The sequence below is a fragment of the Heptranchias perlo genome, chromosome 25 (assembly GCF_035084215.1).
Source record: "Heptranchias perlo isolate sHepPer1 chromosome 25, sHepPer1.hap1, whole genome shotgun sequence".
Taxonomy (NCBI): domain Eukaryota; kingdom Metazoa; phylum Chordata; class Chondrichthyes; order Hexanchiformes; family Hexanchidae; genus Heptranchias; species Heptranchias perlo.
Window position 1 is genome coordinate 5,670,645 of NC_090349.1, and position 21,064 is coordinate 5,691,708.

At 43.0% G+C, this 21,064-nt stretch overlaps 1 protein-coding gene across 2 annotated transcripts in view; it reads right to left on the bottom strand.

The window, feature by feature from the left end:
- patz1 (POZ/BTB and AT hook containing zinc finger 1) overlaps window positions 1-16,792 on the bottom strand; it is a 57,114-nt gene extending 40,322 nt beyond the window's left edge. For both annotated transcript variants that reach the window (XM_068005497.1, XM_068005496.1), the window contains exon 1: window positions 15,581-16,792. In XM_068005497.1, coding sequence (XP_067861598.1) covers window positions 15,581-16,782 — 1,202 coding nt within the window. In that variant the 5' untranslated portion in view covers window positions 16,783-16,792. The remainder of the gene's footprint in view (window positions 1-15,580) is intronic.
- Between the last annotated feature and the right edge of the window lie 4,272 nt (window positions 16,793-21,064).

The window sequence follows — 21,064 nt, forward strand, 5'->3', positions numbered from 1 at the left end:
TTGCAGACTGGCGCATTCCAAGGTCCAGGACTACGTGCTCAGGGACGCACTGAGGATGGGTGCGGCTGCCGCAAAGGCTCTGTGGGGAAAGGCAACCGTTTAGAGCCTTCCCGCCATTGTATACCGAGGGGCTGCAATCAGGGAAAAACCCCCTTGGGCAGAATGTAAAATTCTAATTGATGTCATGTAACTGTAATGAATCTGTAATGAATCTGTAAAGTACCTGTTATCAATAATCTGTATTGAGTATAATGCAATGAGGCACCCTAGAGTGTCATGAACTGTAATTATGTCCAATGTATTCATTGAACCATACTTGATGCAACCTGCAAATTGTATGATCTGTATTGTGTAGGTTTGGAATGTGATATGACAACTGTATTGTATGTATTGCTGCAAATTTTATGAATAAAGTATATTTTTTGAAAACAAAATTTGCCACTTATCATTAAGATGATGCAAGACCTATTACCAGGCCTCAGTTTAACAGTCTGCTACAAGGTGAGCATCTCAAGAGAATACACCCTCCAATTTTTCACTCTTGTTGCAGGGAAAGCACCTCACTAGTGTCCATATTTTTCCATCTGTCATGCACTTGTCACACAAAAAAACATGGATTGCGACAATCAATCATCCTTCCACTCTGACATATGCTCTGCCAATCTTTTTGAAACATCCCCAAATTTCACATAGTTAGGGGTAGAATCACTACCTTTTAACAATTTCCACCAAGAGAACACTGGTCCATTACCAGCAAGTGGCTGTGTACAAACCAAAATACCTAGGTGTTGGTAAACATCTTTTTTTTGGCGAGTAGAAAATTGTATTTTGCAAGATGAGAAATTTGGGTTTTCAGCTAAACTTTCATCAAATCAACTCATGACAGTTTGCAAGAAAAATGTTTTGAAATCCCCCAAATTTCACCCATCATGAGGCAGATCCAGTGCAAGTTGTGCTAGATGGAGCTAGTCAAAAGGATTATAGAACTGCATTATTATAAAAGAACATAAGCATAGCATTAAAGACATTATTTAATGCATTGTACAATTATTTATACATTGAGTGCTCCCATTTTACAATTTAAACCTCATCAAAATGATTACACCACTGCATTTGGTAGACAATGCATTTGTGAAAAATTGACACAATCCAAAGCACGAGCAACATTTTATACAAATGGAATACTGCATATTATGTGGAACAGACAGTTCCGGAGGCTCTGCAAGAGCCATACCTCAAGTCACATTGCTAAATTAAATCTCATGAACAAAGTTGGATGAAATGAGAAAGAAAGACAGTGACAGCTGACAAAAGGAGACACAGGACAAGGAGGTGATAAATACAAGACTTTTCTGATCATTCTTAAAAGATTTATTTGGGATTATCATGCAAAACATTACAATGGATTATACACCAGCAGTTTAAAAAAAATTACTTGAATAGGCGGGGGAAGGGAGAAAAAGACAAACAGAAAGGATGAAAAAGGTAGAACACAACATTTCACTGCTCTTACAGATGACATCTTAAAAAGTGACTAAACACTGAGTTAAGCTGTTAAGTAGTAGCAAATGCAGGGCTGCCAAAACAGCAACAGGTGTAATGAGTAACAAGTTAACAAAATCTCTAAGTCATTGCCTAGGTAACTCCCAATTACAGACATCCAGATATCATAAATAATTTAAGTCCAACTTTTGAATTAACAACTCAAGTTGTCTCTAGATATCAACAGTTGTGGTGACAATTCATATCTAAGCAGAATGATCAATTTGACTGCGTTAACAATTGAGCCTCCTCAACAACGTGGGCAGCAAGAACAGGTTTGCTGACGGGCTTTTTATTTGAATTACTACTATGTTATCAGGCCGTGTCTGCAGAAGATGTTCAGTCTTGGGGAGAGTAGATGTTGCCATAATCAACAAGGGATGGAGCAGAAAGCCGGCATCATGCTACCAAGAGCAGGATTCCTTTGGTCAGCTCAAATGCTGCACATCTCAATATCCAGAAGGAACATTTTTCCTCTATAGAGGGAAGATGAGGAGAAGTTCTTTTACGCAGCAAGTTATGATGATTTGGAATGCACTTGCTGATCGGGCACTGGAAGAGAATTCAATAGTAACTTTCAAAAGGGAATTGGATATATACTTGAAAAGGAAAAATATGCTGTGATTCAAAGTGCAAATAAAGGCCCTGTATTACTCCTGAAGAAGAGTAGTGAGATAGAGAGTTTTATCTTTTACCATTTTACTCCCCCCACCCCGCCAACCCCCTTTTCAAATAATAATTCTGTAATTGGCAACAAACAATCCAGTTTGGAAGTCTCTGTTGAAAACTTTTACGGGTGGGTGGAAAGATATTTGAATTGAAAATGTCACTAAAGTTAAACACAGTACTCAGTACAATGAAACGATCAACAAGTATCGGAACACAGGTAACATTATTTGTAATGTTACCACATTACAACAGTTGGATCATTTACAAATGTTTCGCTGAAAAACCCAAGTCAAATGGAAGCAGCCTTGGAAATGACAAGAGTGAAATGCCTTTTTGAGAACAACAAAATGGCAGAGCAGACTCGATGGGCCGAATGGTCCTGTCCTAAAGGCGGTCTGAAACAGTCTGTTGAACTCACATCAATTTTCTGCCAGTAGTCGGATAAGAAAAATGAGTTTGATGATTGAATGGCAACCTGACACTGAACAGTTGATGCTACCATTGAGTGAAGATACTGTACATCTCTACTGGTTGGGATTCATGAAAAGATGCCGTCACAGACCCATAATAGCCAGATCCCCCTTACGTGAAACAAACAAAAGGGGATAATGATAATCAAATGGGTGACACACCGATCACCGATCCTTGCCACTCTGTTGTAATATTTGCTGAAAATGATCAGCAAATGTTAGACCTCTCCCTAGCTGCCTATGTAAAGCAATTACAAAGATTAGAACGAGTCAACTGGCCATGTTTGAACCCCTCTAATTGGGTTTCCGCCCCTGCCACGGCACTGAAACGGCCCTTATCGAAGTCATAGGTGACATCCTACGTGACTGTGATCATGGTAAACTCTCCCTCCTCATCTTTCTCGACCTGTCTGCAGCCTTTGACATGATTGACCACACCATCCTCCTCCAACGCCTCTCCTCAGTCATGCAGCTGGGTGAGACTGCCCTCGCCTGGTTCCATTCCTATCTATCCAGTCAAAACCAAAGAATCACCTGTAAAGATTTCTCTTCATGATCCCGCACCGTTACCTCTGGAGTCCTCTAACGATCTACATGCTACCCCTTGGTGACATCATCCGACAACACAACGTTATATTCCAAATGTAAGCGAATGACAGCCAGCTTTACCTCACCACCACCTCTCACGAGCCCTCCATGGCCTCTGATTTGTCCAACATCTAGTACCAGATGAGTAGAAATATCCTCCAACTAAACATTGGAAAGACCCAAGCCATTGTCTTCGGTCCCGCCACAAACTCCATTCCCAAGCCACTGACTCCATCCCTCTCCCTGGCCACTGTCTGAGGCTGAATCAGGCCACTCGCAACTTTGGTGCCCTGCTTGACCCCGAGATGAGCTTCTGACCTTATATCTGCTCCATCACCAAGACTGCCGACTTCCATCTCTGTAACATCTCCCGTCTCTGCTTCTGCCCCAGCAACCCTCATCCATGCCTTTGTTACCTCTAGCTTTGACTATTCCAATGTTCTCCTAGCTAGCCTCCCATCTTCCCCCCCCTCCATAAACTTGAGCTCATCCAAAACTCTGCTATCCGTATCCTAACCCGCACCAAGTCCCATTCACCCATCACCCCTGTGCTTGCTGCCCTACATTGGCTATCGGTCCAGCAACACATCGATTTTAAAATTCTCATCCTTGTTTTCAAATCCTTCCATGGCTTCACCTCTCCCTATCTCTGTAACCTCCTCCAGCCTACAACGCTCTGAGATCTCGGCACTCTTCCAATTCTTGCCTCTTGCGCATCCCCAATTTTAATCGCTCCACCGTTGGTGGCTGTGCCTTCAGTTGCCTACGCCCTAAGCTTTAAAATTCCCTCCCTAAACCTCTCTGCCTCTCTCTCCTCCTTTAAGACGCTCCTTAAAACCTCTCCCTTTAATCAAGCTTTTAGTCACCTGTCCTAATACCTGCTGACATAGCTCGGTGTCAAATTTTGTTTGATAACGCTCCTGTGGTCAGAGACGGATGTGCATAAAGAGAAATAATTTGAAAAGCAAGAAACAATTAGAAAAAGCAAGGCAAATTCACTTGAACAGAGAATGAGGGAGCAGCAGATATACACAAAGGTCACGAGGGAGAGGGGCAGAAGGATGGAATTGGTGACAAGGGTATGGAATTTGTGGTAGGGACCGAAGACAATGGCTTTGGTCTTCCTAATGTTTAACCATAGAAGTAAACATATATTCAGTCTTGCCACGTCTCATGCCCAGACTTCAAAAGCACCTGTGACAGATTTTTTTTAAAGTCGTTCGTAGGATGTGGGCGTCGCTGGTGAGGCCAGCATTTATTGCCCATCCCTAATTGCCCTCGAGAAGGTGGCGGTGAGCCGCCTTCTTGAAACGCTGCAGTCCGTGTGGTGAAGGCTCTCCCACAGTGCAGTTAGGTAGGGAGTTCCAAGATTTTGACTCAGCGACGATGAAGGAACGACAATTTCCAAGTCGGGATGGTGTGTGACTTAGAGGGGGTGTTGTTCCCATGTGCCTGCTACCCTTGTCCTTCTAGGTGGTAGAGGTTGCGGGTTTGGAAGAAGCCTTGGCGAGTTGCTGTAGTGCATCCTGTGGATGATACACACTGCAGCCACGGTGCACCGGTGGTGAAGGGAGTGAATGTTTAGGGTGGTGGATGGGGTTTCAATCAAGCGGGCTGCTTTGTCCTGGATGGTGTCGAGCTTCTTGAGCGTTGTTGGAACCACACTCATCCAGGCAAGTGGAGAGTATTCCATCACACTCCTGACTTGTGCCTTATCGATGGTGGAAAGCTTTGGGGATTCAGGTGAGTCACTCACCACAGAATACCCAGACTCTGACCTGCTCTTGTAGCCACGGTATTTATGTGACTGGTCCAGTTAAGTTTCTGGTCAATGATGACCCCCCAGGATGTTGTTGGTGGGGGATTCGGCGATGGTAATGCTGTTGAATGTCAAGGGGAGGTGGTTAGACTCTCTCTTGTTGGAGATGGTCATTGCTTGGCACTTGTCTGGCGCAAATGTTACTTGCATTTATCAGCCAAGCCTGTTGTCCAGGTCTTGCTGCATGCGGGCACTGACTGCTTCATTATCTGAGGGGTTGCGAATGGAACTGAACGCTGTGCAATCATCAGCGACCGTCCCTATTTCTGACCTTATAATGGAAGGAAGGTCATTGATGAAGCAGCTGAAGGTGGTTGGGCCTAGGACACTGCCCTAAGGAACTCCTGCAGCAATGTCCTGGGGCTGAGATGATTAGCCTCCAACAACCACTACCAACTTCCTTTGTGCTAGGTATGACTCCATAATAAAAGACTTTTTACGACTCCATTATAAAAGATTATAAAAGTTAGCCTTCTGATTTTGAAAGTTCATGCTGTTGTACTACTGACACTACTGTTTGATGCTGAATTTTGGACTCTGATTAGGTGCCAACTATAGTGACTCAGTGTTTGACTTACAATGCCACACTGCCTACTCCACATCAACTGTCAACACCACATCACAAATGTTACCACCCAACAGACTGACTCTGATCCATTCCCTGCCACACTGGCCAACCTAGCATTAGGTTACTTTGGACACAACATTCAACAATCCTTGTAGGTGTTCATTAATCAGATCTTTGACTAGCAAGGAAGCCTCCATATGGATGACCACATGTTTGCTGGACCGATCACTACTAGAGCCACATTTGGGAGTATGGTGTACAATTCAAGTTGCCATACTACAGTGAGGATATCCAGGTAGTGGAGGCTATGTAGAAAGGGACAACCAAACTGATACTGGACTTGAGGCATCTAAGCTATGAGGAGAGGTTGAAGAACCTACAAATCATTATGGGATTATTCAGGTATTTCAGATTCTTAAGGGAACAGAAATTGTTCTGTTTACATGAGAACGAGTGCAAGATGTAGAATTTAGATTTAGAGGGTGTGAACGTATGGAATGGACTGCCCAAAAAGACAGATATATTGGATAGATAATCGAGGGAATGGGAAATGGAGGTATTTTTGGGAAAGGCCAGATGGCCTGCAGATAGGGTGATACCACAGAGATGGAAATAAAGTCTTGATGATAGATCAGATATGGGGTTTGAAGCTCAGCTCTGGGTCAAACCGAACAAAGTTCCACATCGGTTCAACCTGAATGAGTGAATGAGGAGGGGGACTTGTAGTCAGTGACAAGACAGCAGCGGCTATGTCAGGAGCCAAAAATTATGGTTTTGATGTTCGAGATGTTCATGAACATGTTGGGGAAAATTTTGACTCGTCCACAACATGATAACAGGCAATCTGGCAGCCTGTTATCATGTTGAGGAATCATAGAAAGATTACAGCACAGAAAGAAGCCATTCGGCCCATCAAGTCCGCGCCAGCTCTACGCAAGAGTAATCCAGCAGTCCCACTCTCCCACCCTTTCCCCATAGCCCTGCAAAATTTTTTATTTCAAGTACTTATCCAGTTCCCTTTTGAAGACCATGATCGAATCTGCCTCCACCAGCCCCTCGGGCAGTGCATTCCAGATCCTAACCACTCACTGTGTAAAAAAAGTTTTCCTCATGTCACCTTTGCTTCTTTTGTCAATCACCTTAAATCTATGTCCTCTTGTCCTTGACCCTATCAAGAAATCTAGGCATCATGGGAAGTGGAGGAAAGGTACAGCTGGGTATCATAAGCATACATGTGGACATGGCTGAAGATGGGATCTTCGAGCTGCAGCATGTAGATGAGGAAGAGGAGATGGTCAAGGATAGATCCGTGGAGATCTTCCAGTAGTTACTGTGCAGAAAATGCACCAGCTGCTTTGGGACCTGTAAAAGTGGAAGCACATGAGGACGATCCCACAGAGCTGGACACCAGAGGTGATGGAAGGGGATGGCTTGGTTCATCGTATGAAACACTGCAAAGAGGTTGAGTGCAACAAGGAGGGATAATACAGCATAGTAATAAAGGATGTCATCTGTGACTTTGGCCACAGGGGTACTGGTGCTGTGAATAGGGCAGATAATGGACTGAAGAAAATCAATCAAGGAGTTTCGGGAGAGATCAGAGGCAACAAGATATTTGAGGACTTCAGAGAGACAAGGAATGTTATCATGGAGCAGTAAGCTGGAAAAGGCGGATAAGTCAAGGGTAGATATTTTGTGGAGGGTGATGATGAAAAGGGTGGTTTTGAAAACAAGAGGTATGGTGCCTGAACAAGAAGAGCCATGAAGAATGTCAGCAAGCACTGGAGCTAGGAAGGGTAACTGAGTGGTCAAAATTTAAGCAGGGACGAGATTGAGGTGGGAGTCATGGAAGAGATAAGCATGGAGAGACCAGGATTAAGGGAGGGAAACGGTAGAGAAATTGGATCAGGCGGAGGGAGGGCAAGTGGCAAGGAAGTGAGGCGTCAGCAGAGCAAACTACAAACATGGTCTCAATCGTAGAGACAAAGAAATCCATGAGCTCTTTGCACTTTGCATTCAAGGTGACTTGAAGGAGGGGGGAGGGGGGGCAGGGAAAAAGGATTTAAGGAAGCTGTTCAACATGGAGACAGGGAGCTTTAGATTGTCCTTACTTGCCAGGATGATCCTGGAGGAGGATTTGGCTGAGGAAAGTGAGGCATGGAAGTGTGCAATATGTCTAATGAATAACGAGACCAGTCATGTGTCAAGTGCTTGAGTTTGCAACCCTCTGACTTAATGTACCAAAGATGGGACTGTATTCAAACATATTGAAGTTCTTTACATATAATTAATTACTTTTGAAATGCAATGAAGGCAGATTGACTGAAAATACTAGTAGAACATCCTAACTGAAGACATCAGTCATTGAAAACTATAACAGGGTTTCCTCTTCTGGCAATCTGATTAGCCCATTCAATCTGTCACCTTCCAGTGATTTGATTGGCTGGTGGGAATCAAGTAATCTATGCCACCATTACTTTTCCAGTGATCTGAATGGTCCACGGGAACTGGGTGATCAGAAACTACCATGATTCCTCTAGGAATTTGGTTGAACTAAATGACCAATTCCTCCTTGATACCTTAGCACTCAATTTGTTCTGTGAAAATAATGTGACTATCCCTCCAATTAGCTGCCTATAGCTCGCCGAAGCCTGCCAGAATGTTGGGTGTCAATAATGACCTCCAATCCATTTGTGGTAGGCTTCTTCTACAGTTGAAAGAGAGATCTTTGTTCATAATTTTCCTCAAAATTACCACATTTCATTAAAAACATCTTATTTAATTTATTAGATTTTATTTACCTCATTTTCCATTCTGAGCAGCTATGCTACAACTCTAGAGGCAGGACCTGGCATGTTCATATCAATATTGAATGCAAAATGAAAACTGGATGGTAAGATTTATTTCCAGCTCTGGCTCTTTAAAGGCATATCTTTTGCATTTTAGAACACTTCAAGCTCAAGAGTTCACTTTTTTAATTTTCAAGACACTGATTGCTGAGTGTTTAAATTCAAACATTTTTAAATCACAGCCTTAATGGTGTTTTTACTCCACAGTGCAAGATTTTTTGTAAAAATACAATCATCATTTTTTGTCCAATTAACTTCTAACTGTGTTGGGGGGGGGGGGGGGGGGGGGAGGGAGGAGATTAATTTTTGTAAACTATAGATATCAATTCTTTATATAAAAATAGAGGCTTTCACTCTCCGTTTAAAGGCGTTGATTGATCCCAAGTGACAAGAATTTTTTTTTAAATCCCCACTATTAGGATGCATTCACATGGTAACTACCAATCTGAGACCATAACTGCAGTTCGCTGAACCGTTTTTACACTGCTTGGCTTGTGCCTGGCTGGAACTCCAACCTTTTTGCCTAAGGAAGACCTACATCAGCCTGGATACATGCATGCACAGAGCGCTCTATCAGAGTGGTCACAGAGCGAGAAAAAGGGGAGATCCCTGCTCTCCAAAAATTTAAATTAGGATTGCTGTGATAATCAGATTGAAAAGACACTCGATTCTTTTATGTCATATCGTTATTTGAAGAACTTTGGGAGGACCACACAACCCTCCAGAGTCACCCTTCTGATGGAGTGGCATATCAGCCACTGTACAACTAGATAATGCCCCAACATAACCTCAAGATGACCTTCAGCTAATTCTATAGAGGCCTACATGGCAACATCCCAGCACAGTACAGATGATAAATGGAAAAGTCTCAGTGTGTGAGTTTGACTAGAGATACAATATTCTCCAACAACCGAGCCCTACAATATTGTAAAACATTTTACAACTTAACACATCTAGCCTTCAATGTATGGGGCAAAGTTCTTCCTCCAGCATGCTCTGGACGTGTAGCATGGAAATGAATGGACATCAACTGTCCACTCTGGCCGATGTGTTCCTTTCACCTTTTGCAGAGGATAGCTCCATATAAAAGTTTTGCTTTCCACACAGATTTGGTTGCACAGACATCTTTCATTGCCCTCCTTTCTTCAGCCACCAATATTCTGCGTATTGGGCAAACTCTCCTCCAAGATCACTATGGCTTGCTACAGTCCAACCCTGGAGACAAAGGCTTGGACAAATCATCTCTGTAGATACAAGAAAGGCAAAGCTTGGCCTTAATTCACAATAAACTGAAGGACAGAGAAGAAAAATTTGAAGACTTAACAAATAAGAGCAACTAATTATGGGCCACCAGCTTTTAACATGCTTTACAGTGGCTATTACTGCAATGCATGTTATACAATGACAGAGACTGTTATCTGTGAAGTAACAGAGCAGGTTTCATATAATGATAATCTTACCAGAACCAGTGGAGTCAATGGATGGATCAGATCTCTTTCCCAGGGTGGAATATTTGGTTCTTCCTTACTTCTATCCAAGTTAATCATTCTATCCTTGAACACATCTGGGTCTTCCACAGCCAAATGCTGAATGCCATTTTCTGCCAAGCCGTTTAATGTGACTCACTGGTGCACTTCCTGCAGCTTCAGGCATCCTTTGCAGCTTCAGAGGCTTTGTTGACCTTTTGGCTATAGCACACTAATTATAACAGCTGTAACCTGGAGGCATTTGGCTTTTTGTATCTAGAAATAAATCTCTACATTTTACAAATTAAATAGTTTTAAGTGTTACAGTTATCTGTACGTGTACATTCAACCTAATTTTCCATTCCTTGCCACTGGCGTGGAGTAGGAAACAAGTCGACTACACAAGTCAGGCAGTTCACTTCTGGTAGTTAATGTCAGTAACTGGAAATAACTGCCTTATGTTCATTGCTCCATCGAACTTTCCTCTCTTTTTTTCTGATTACATCTCCGTGTAGTGATGTTTTTCTACCTTAAAAGGCACTATGTATATATGCAAGTTGGTGTTATCTATCCTAAGCTCCAAATATACTGTCCTACATGCTCTTGCACCCCTGCACTGAATTCAAGCCGCATCAGTCTCCTCTTCCTACTCATTCATTCCCAGCACCTCCAACCTGTACAACTCCTCACCTCCCTCAGTCTTCACCATCTCCTGCAAATTACATACTTTTAAAACCAAGGCTTAGCATCAGTTAAACACTAACTTCCAGGTTTACTTCAACTTCTCCTACCCTTTTCAGCCCTGGTGCTGGTTCCGACCGTGGACTCTGGTTTCACAAAGGTTTCTCCAAATAAGTGAACTTTGATTGAAAGTCTCATTTTCCTACCAGCAGACTTCAGTTTTGTTGTGGCAGGCAACACACTGAAAATCCACCCACATCTACTTTCTATCATGACCTACACAATCTACCCCTATGCATTTTAGCCACAATTAATCCCAATGATAGAATATAATCCTCCACCTTTTTTTGAGCTATAGTCTAAACCAAGCTTGGAATTTCTACCAGGTTTACATAGACATCCAGTGCCAAGACAATTTATCTTTTCAAAAAAACAGCATGTACAGCTGCACCTCATACAACAATGCACTTAAAAGCCAATGGTGCAAAGACACAAGGCCATAACTAGAACCACAACATGCAATATAAAAAAGGAACTTCACCACTTGCAAAGGTACAATGTGATGTGTCAATCAGAAAAACACCAATAGCCGAGTATGAAAGGTTACTGGAGACTGGTGAAAAGCCACAAAAATAGCAACTGTCTTAAGTTCACTAAGCAGGAGGTTATATTAAAAATAGAAACCACACAATTTCAATTAGAATTAAAGTTAAATTGTAATAAAATCAATGAAATAAACAATTAAAGGGCATTATTTTAGCAGATTTCTACAGGTTGTTACCTTTCCAGTTATGAAATGTCAAAGGTAAATACTGACTATAAAAGAGTGAAAGGGACCAGCTGGTATCATTATAAAGGGAGTTCCACCCATGATCAATGCACAAATTAATCATTCAGGCCCCTGACTGAACAAGCTATGTTTGAACATATACTTTTTTGTTAACTTAGGGTAGTTCTTTTAAATCACTATATTTGATTAACCTTACCAGGGCACCATTTTGGAACCTGTCTCCCAACAGCTGATCCTCCCAGTATACATTTAGCATTGCACAACCTAGTTTTTAAAGTGGAAGGGAGTAACTATGTGTCATTGTGAAGTTTATTAGTCCGCTTGGGGCATCTCCTTTCTTAAAAATAATTACAGGATTTTATTTATAGTTACCAGCAACCTTCTAGTCCAAAAGCTTCTTTTCTATTCTGTATTAGGTTTAAGCGCTGGCTGGTTCAAGGTGCACTGCAGGTTTTGTGGTACGAGTCAAGGACATCTGCAACTAGTTCGGAAGGTGTAGCCAATTAGATCTCTGCACTCTCTAAAGCAATAATAGTCATAATATGGCCCTGGGCCCAGTTGCAGCACCAACACCCTCCTCCCAAACAAACCACAACACCCTGTGGCCTTCAGCAGATTTTCTGTTCCATGCACCTCCTTTCTTGGCCTGCCCAGCTGTGAGATACTGACTGAGCTGTAATCCAGTGCTGTGTCTGCTCCTTTTCTCATTCTGCAGAAAACGTCAAGAGAATGCAATCTGGAGGCAGGGATATCCCAGTTTCCTTACAGCAAGTGAAAGAACCTTGTTAAAATACAACTGCTGGCCGTACAGTTCTCTCCACCTCTCCCATCTTCCTGTGGGGGAGGAGGAAAGTGCTTAGCTTCCACTGGATAAATGCCCAGAGTAGCACAACTGAAATCAAGAGTTCATCACGTGTGCAGATCGCAGGGTCCCTGGACCAGTAAGTTACAAGGCTCCGTGCCTGTGACTGGGGATTCGTTGGCCTTGAAGTAACACTGTTGAAAAATTACAACCAAACACACCGGCAATATCCAGTCATTGGCAAGTACAGCTGCATGAAAGCTAGAAGTTCCAGTGAGGGTGAAAGAAAGAACTTGCATTTGGCCAGCACTTTTCACATCCTCGGTATATCCCAAAGTGCTTTACAACTAATGAGTTACTTCTTAAGTGTAATTATTATTTTCCTATTTTTAGTTTAAGCATGTAGTTATAAAATTAAGTGTAAACATTAAATCAAGCAGATGCCAGAATACATGTTTATAATAAAGCATGTTTATATTGTTTCTCTCTCTTTCCCCTCCCCCCCCCCAATTTTTTCTCTTCCTAAAAGGCAGGAGAAGTAAGGATGCATCACTGCACGATGCGGTACCTGCAGGCAACTCAGCCAGTTACTGAAGAATACAGTTCTTCACCGCTCCCTAACTAGCTCAGCCCAAGCAAAACCTTACCACACAAAAGTGCTGCAGCTGTATGGTGGTGCACTAACCCTTGGATGTCCAAACTGCTGCCATGGGCCAAACGCAGCCCTCAAGCCCAGTCAATCGAGCCCTTGAAGCCCAAAAGAAATCAGTCTCATCTGCGCTTATATTATCTGTCCTCAAATTTTATGGGACCAGAGCCTTTTAAAGGCTGTTCTAAACAATGTTCCTCATTGTTGGATAAATCTTAAATCAGAACACCAAGGGCTATTAGCAACAGCAAGTTAATGGGAACAAGGATTTAGACTTTATGCGTGGCCCAAGGTCCCATGATATATATCTATGTGGCACACAAAGACAGAATTGCTTGGCTACTCCTGCACAGACTCACCGTGGCCTCAGCAATATGGTTTTTATTGGGGGAGTGAAGGCAACTGTTATTTCCTGTTTGACCCATCTCTTATTCTGAGTTACTCCCAAGCCCCAACAGAGAGGAGGGACAGCCAGCCTGCTCCTAGGCCTCTGTCACTGCTGCTCTTTATTCAGCCCCTGGGAGATACCAAAGTAGCTATGGTGACTGGCAATTCATTTTCTCTCCCTACGAAAAAATGGCTCAGCTCAATCCCCCCGCCCCGCACTTTCCCACATGGCCAAGATCAGGAACTCACCGTCGGGGGAAGGAGGAGGAACTGCCACAGACCCATCCAACCACTCTTCTACGTGGCACACTCTCCTGGCACCCCAACTCCCCAGGCCTTGGCTGCTCTCTGTTGCGATTATGCTTCTTGGGCAGTCACTTCACTGACACAAAATTACTTCAGGCGGGAAACTTTAGTCATATATACTAAATCTTGAAATTCTCATTATGCAATCTCTGCCTGAACCCAAACTCACGTACCCGCAAAGCTGGGACAGGATTCTTCAGCGTTGACCCTAGACTTACTTAATGTATTGGAAAAATAGTTTAACATAAAAACTGCACTTAAGCCCAATACACTTCATTGAGCAACATATTTCTCATGTGAGGGACACAGTCAGGGAGCCAGATTCTCCATCCATTATCTAAAAATCTAACCCAAAATCCATAACCGTGCTGGTGATTTTCACAGTACGAACGTTTCACAGCCCCACCGAGACACTTTTACCGAATCCTAGCGACAGCACTGGTTCAATCTGAAAAGCGGGTAAAAATTAAATATGAAGCACGAGGATTAAATTAGAAGTAGTTTTATATATGGTTCCCCCAAACCCTAAGCTGCCTGTCTCAGCCACATCACTGTGGGGAAGCCCCAAGCCCAGCTGCCTACTGGTGGGTAGGGTAGGTTGAAGAGAAAAAAAACATCAGATGGCCAATGATTTGCCCCCACCCCCAGCAGCCAGTTTTACGGTGATATTAGATGAGCCTCGGAGCTTACTGCTTGCCCACCTGACTCTCTTTCCCACCCCTAAAGCCTTGGGGAGCAGAGGAAAACATTTTAAAAAGTCACAAGAAAGAGGGGTCAGGCCAGTGGCACAGCAACAGGACGCATTAACGTAAAACACTCGTTTCTGAAATCTCAGCTGGGCAATCTTGGAAGGCAGAGAGAGAAACTAAAAAAGACAAAATTCAGAAGTTGAATGAACTAGTGCTGCTCCTGGTTGTTAGCTCATCAGCAATCACACAGGCCTGTAAGCCGGGTGCCTATCAATGGTCTGTAAATAACGCTGGTGGGGGGGGAAACAGCTTACAAAATGGTGGAGTCTAAAAAGGTGGAAAATAGGAAAGCATATTTTGTTAAAACAAGTACTGAAATAAATAAGGAGCATCACAGATTTTCAGAAATGAAAGCTGCGTTCTTTTACTATAGCTCCCAATTCAAGTTCACAGATACAAACTAGTTACTGAAAAACAATAGGAGCTTTAACTCCATCCTGCTTCTTTGTCTAACAGGCCTGTGTTGTCTCTGTTTAAGAGAGTCATTGGCCAAGATTACTGGAGTTTAATGGTACATAATATTGAATATTTTCCCCATTTTGTGCCCCCAAACTGCATTCAGAATTGAAATATGCAATTGCCCACACGCATTGCACTGAAGCACGAAGTTTGAGAACTGAAGCAATCTTACTAATGCAGTACACGTGTTTTGGAATGGTAAGCAATACAAGACTACTTGTCGGCAGCAACAATACAGCTTAGAAACGCTGTCCTCAGTTAGACTGTCCATTGCCTTAAGTGCCAGTCACACAGGGTGACACTATTTTGATGGAATCTTCAAACCTGGTTAACAGGACTTTCTCATTCAGATACTGACCAACCTGTTGTGAGATTACATTATTTCCTCTTTCTAATTCACATTTCCAGCATTCATAATTTTTCTATCGTTGGTATGCTTCAGGTTTATTTTGTGTATTCATACCAGTACATTAGAGGGGGGTGGGAAAGCACAAGATTTTAATCTTTTGCAATATGCTTCTTAATTCATCCCCTGAAATTGCACCCACCACCAGTGACAGACTGGTACCCAGTGTTACACAGTTCTAAATACGTTCTTAAGATACACAGGTTTGACAGTTCAAGTGGAGATAATATAAAAATTTCATACTCCTAGAATTACAATTTCACTGTTTTTCAGACTGGTTTCTCCTCATCACTAGCACAATACTCGCTGTGCTAACCAGATGGAGTTCTTTCATATTCAGCACGAAAAGAGGCAAGGAAAAATTAACCCTTTCTACTCACCTGGAAAAGCCCTTCCCGCAGCTGATGCAAATGTAGGGTTTGCCCACTGCTCCGTCGTGAGACCGAATGTGATAGGTCATCCGGTCTTTCCGCTTAAACCGCTGGTGGCAGATGGGACACTCGAACGGCTTTTCGCCCGAATGCGACAGTTTGTGACGGTTCAAGTGGTAAACATCCCGGAAAGCTTTGCCACAGAGTTCACAGGCCACGTTTTTCCGCATTCTGCCTCTCTTACGAGGAACATCGAGGCCGCTTGAGGTGGCCAGCAGATTGTCCCCAAGTCCCGGTAGCGGATTCTCCCCTGACCCCAGTTCCACGTTCAGCCCGGTGTGCTGCGCCTCGTGGAGTAGCAGGCGATTGGCATTCTTGAACACTTTCCCGCAGAAGCTGCAGGGGTAAAACCCCTCGTCCCTCATCGCCAGCGGGGCTGCCAGCATCGGCAGGTCGAACAGGGAAGTCTTCCGAGGCCGCCCGCGCCCCCTCTTGACGACCTTGGTGTGGTCCGCACCGACCAAATTCACAGGGGCCTGGAACTGGCCGGCCATGAGGGGCGGCGTGGAGGGCGAAGTCACCAAGCTGTCCACCACAGGCAAGGAGCCCTGCAGGGATGGCAGGGCAGCTGTGGCACCCGGGCTACCTACCTTGACATCGCCAGCACCCTGCAGGTGCCCATTTTCACCCACAAAGTTGCCATTGGCACAGGCAGCGGCAGCCAGGTCTAGGGCGAAGCCAAAGTCCACATTAGCAGGGCGGAAGAGCATCATGTCCCCCCTGGCTGGTGGCACCATGATCTGGACGTTGGACTGCTTGATGACCTCCTGGCAGATTTCGATAATGGACCTCATGAGCAGGAACTTGGCGGCCGTCATGAGCTCGGGGAAGCTCTCCAGCCTCACCACGATACGGGAGGTGTAGGCGAAGTCCAGGATGTCCCTGAAGACCTTGGCGCTGATGGTGTGCATCTCCAGCTCGCGGCCTTGGGCCTCGTCGACGGGCGAGCCGAACACCGACTCGAAGTAGTCGCTGCAGGCGGCCAGCACGGCCTTGTGAGCCGGGAAGCTCTCGTCGCCCACCCGCAGCACCACATCGCAGAAGCGGCCCCCGTTCTTCCTCTGACCGTTGAGTTTCTTCAACATGTCGGCGCTGTGCTGGCTCACCTGGTAGGTGTAGCTGTTCCAGGACTGCTCGGCAGCCCTTTCCATCGCAACCGCCAAGTTAAAGATTAAAAAGAAAAAAAAAACACCACCCCACCCCCCCCCCCTCTCTGGAAACGAACTAAATAAATAATAAATAATATTTTTATATTTTTTAAAAAAAAAGGAGCGCGCGCGATCCAAACTCCGCCTCACGCCGAACCGAGAGGGAAAAGCTGAGGGGTGGTGGGGGGGGGCGGTTGGAGCCGCTTTTGTTTCACCTCACACCCCGGGCCCCCTCCATCTAGAGATGGCTCCAAAAAAAATGGCAGCCCCTGCGCTTCCTGTGAACTTCGACCCCTCCTCTCTGTCTCGCGCACTCTTATCACCCCCCCCCCCCCATATATTTTCCTCCTCCCTCCCTCCCTCCCTCTCCCATAGAGACTCAGTTGGAGGAGTGGGTGTCACTTGCTTATTGGAAAGATGCGCTTCTGCATTCCTTTTTAATGAAAAAAAAAGTTTCCAAAAGAGATTTGAGGGGGGGTTGTTCGTGCACTCGTGTGTTTTTTGTTGTCTTTAAAGAGCAAGAGAGAAAAGAAATAGCGTGCAATAACATCCCCTGTAGCAGAACGAAGGGGGGAGGTTCAGCTGGAGTTGGATGTTGACCAAAAATTATATACTTTTTCAAAAGAGAACTCTTTTGCGTTATTTTTTCACTCAGTGCAAAGTTTGCAAGGTCGTGCATTTAAGTGCGTTTGCTTTTTAAGCATTCAATATATTTATATATGTATATATATACACACACAATATATATATAACAAAAGCATTTCTTTCCTAATAGAGCCCCCCCCCCTCTCCAATCCTCTCTAACAAAGACACTTCTGTCTTTCGGGGATAAAACCTGATAATGTTTCCTTAATTGTATAACGTGTGTTTTTGTTTTGTTGTTGCCATTTCCACATTTTAAATCAGACAAGGAACGCGCATTTTGCAAGTGTGGATTTATAAATTGCAAAAAAGCAGCGTGCAATCGATAAATTCACGAAATCGTACTGCGAACGCGTGCTGACCGAAGCTGATTCCTTTTAACACGGTCCCTCCCCCACCACAAACACAGCCATGCGTTTCTCACAGCCGGGAAAGTTACTTGCTGCCTGTAGCTTGTTTTTAGTTACCTCGCGGAGAAAATGGTGCAATGTTCCAATTTTTTTCCCTAAAAACAAGAGATTTACATTGAAAATGTCATTTGAGGAAAGTTATACTTAATTTTAGAGACGCACACACGTGCATTCCTGTTTCATTCAGACGCAAAAACAAAGCAAAATAGTCTCTAACGCAACGCCGGATGTTTATCACATGTTACAGTTATTCCAGTAACCAAACCGCGCGTTTATACGGAAGTGCAGCTTTCTATTAAATAAAAGCTTTAAAAATGTCAAGGTATTCGTGGGAGCTCATTATTCCAATACATTTTTTTGTTCCGATTTTTCAAAATTTAGCCCTGGTTACAAATTGTGAAAATAAATAGTTTGTTAATATTGTAATTGCATTCTGCATTTAAGTACTTAGCTCACTGCCGTCAGAAATAATGCTTTATGTTAGCAAGTGCTGCCCTTTGCCCCCCCTCCACACACACACACACTGGTACCCCACACCCACACACATTCCAGTTCTAGTCAAGCACGAAACTGATATATATATTTGAATGTTCTCCTACATCCTGACCTTTGAAAACTACAGATTCTCCTGAAAATCTCACATTGATTCAATGAATGCAAAGAAGAAAGTGTGTTGAAAGAAAAAATGTGGATTTATACAGTGTCCTTCATATCCCCGGGATGCCCGAAAGTGTTTCACAGCCAATGAATTACTTTTGAAGCATAGTCACTGTTATTGTGTAGGCAATCATGGGAGCAAATTTATGCACCGCAAGGTCCCACAAACAGCAATGACCACCTAACATGTTTTGGTGATGTTGGTTGAGGGATAATGGTACCTGAGTTTAGAGGGCTAAATTATGAGGACAGGTTGCACAAACTTTGCTTGTATTCCCTTGGATATAGAAGATTGAGGGGTGATCTGATCAAGGTGTTTAAAATGTTAAAAGTATTTGATAGGTTAGATGCGGAGAAACTATTTCCTCTAATGGGGGAAAGCAAGAACAAGGGGGTCATAATAAAATTAGAGCCATGCCTTTCAGAAGCGAAATCAGGAAGCACTTTTCCACACAAAGGGCAGTGGAAATCTGGAAAACTCTCCCCCAAAAGGCTGTGGATGCTGGGGAACAATTGAAATTTTAAGACTGAGATTAGACTTTTGTTGGGGAAGGGTATTAAGCTATATGGAAGCAAGGCGGGTAAATGGAGTTAAGATACAGATCAGCAATGATCTAATTGAATGGCAGAACAGGCTCGAGGGGCGGAATGGCCTACTCCTGTTCCTAATATTAGCCAACTCCCCGCTCATATTCAAATAGTGTTGTGGCATCTTTTACGCTAGTCTCAACAGACAGAGCCTCAGTTTAACGTTTAATCTGAAAGACGGCACCTCCAACAATGCAGCACTCCCTCAGTGCTATAACAAAGTGTCAGCCTAGTTTATGTGCTCAAGTCCCAGTGTGGGGCTTGAACCCACAATCTTCTGGCTGATAAAATGGGCATTAAATGTATAATACATTTCCAACATACCACGTGAACTAAAGGGAGAAATGAGAAAAAGTGTAATTACAAATTACCCACCAGTGCACTCGTCCCCAGGTATCATCATGAATTTTATTAATTCAGAGGTTTCCTTTAAACAGTATATCTATATTACACATTTATTTATATTTTAATTATGTGAAAGCTGGTGGGATTAAATGTAGAATGCAATAGATTTAGTTCAAGTAATTCAAGTAGGTGATAATAATGCAATATTTAGTGCTACTTGTGGAAAGGTGACTGATGTGTGCATCAAGTTATTTGCCCTATGTACCTGCCTCATGTCGTCCGGTAACAGAGTTTGGGAGGGAAAGCTCGTTGCAGGACAGAAACTATGAAATTACGTGTTTTGTAGAACTTGGAGAGAGGAAATGCAAGGAGTAATGTGGGAAATGTGACTGTTTATTGTTAATGAGCCACTGGATTCTCACTTGCACTAATTTCTAATTTTTTTCTCTAAATAATTTCACAAAAGGTAAGTATAGACGACAAGGGTCAATCACCCTTCCATAGAAACCTACAGTTGTCCCATCATAGCATCTAGCTGCCTTTTGAATAACTCCTGAGTTTTTGGTTCCACTACCTGAACCAGAAGTCCATTCTAGGCATTAAGCATTCTTTGTGTGAATAAGTTCCTCCTGACATCAAGCCCAAACTTGTCTTTTATCAGTTGGTACCAATGATCCCTTGTCCTGCAGTCACTGTTTAACTTAGAAAAGTGCTCCCAAGATTTAACATTTCTATTCCACTTCGTATCTTACATACCTCAATCACCTCATTTCTAGCCTTTCCTCATAATTAAGGACTTTGATGCTTGGGTTCAGTCTTGGGGTCCTTAATTAGGAAGATATTAAGTAGGTATGTACTTCAATTTAAAATCTTTTTAAAAGTCTAATTAGGAGCACTTTATTTTCTACTAGTCGACCTCCCTTGGCATTATACACAGGGAATCAAAACCAAGTGTAGTCTCCAGGTGAAACATAGTTAGAGGGCAGGAGATAATTGGACCAATGTGTGCAGAAGTAATTCAATCCTCATTTGATAGTCATACACTTTGTCCTTATTTTTATATAACCATTATAAGTTCTTATGTCCCTATTTATAATGGAAACTACCAATGTAAACATATCATGTTGTACTTACACACTCCCACCATTGGTGGTGTTGCAATACCTCCAGTGGCAGGAGGGTGTAATTGCAGGGTGACATGTTTACACAGGCAGTTTTCATTAGAAATGTGGTCATAGAAATTTATAATTGAGAAAGCTAACAGTAACTGCATGCAAATGTAAGATTTTCAATATATTGTATACAGGTGGGGAGTTTGAAAGTGATAAGAATGAAGAATCAGATTTTAAGTACAAAAATCCAGTTTGTGGACTTGATTTACTATGCCTCTGTTTGTACAATATAAACACCAACAAAAGAACTACATTGTTCCATCCAGACTTCTTTGGGACATTTTGCTACCTTATAGGTGCTATGTAAATTCAAGTTGTTGTTAATTATCATTGAAGTGCCAGTTTATTATTTCTCAATACTTCTTGTGTCACTGTGAGTTGTGTGACACATGAATTAATTGTGACAATGTTTGAAGTATAAACTTTGGAAATATTGCTGAAAATTTCAGAATGAAACTTTGGAAAGCAAAA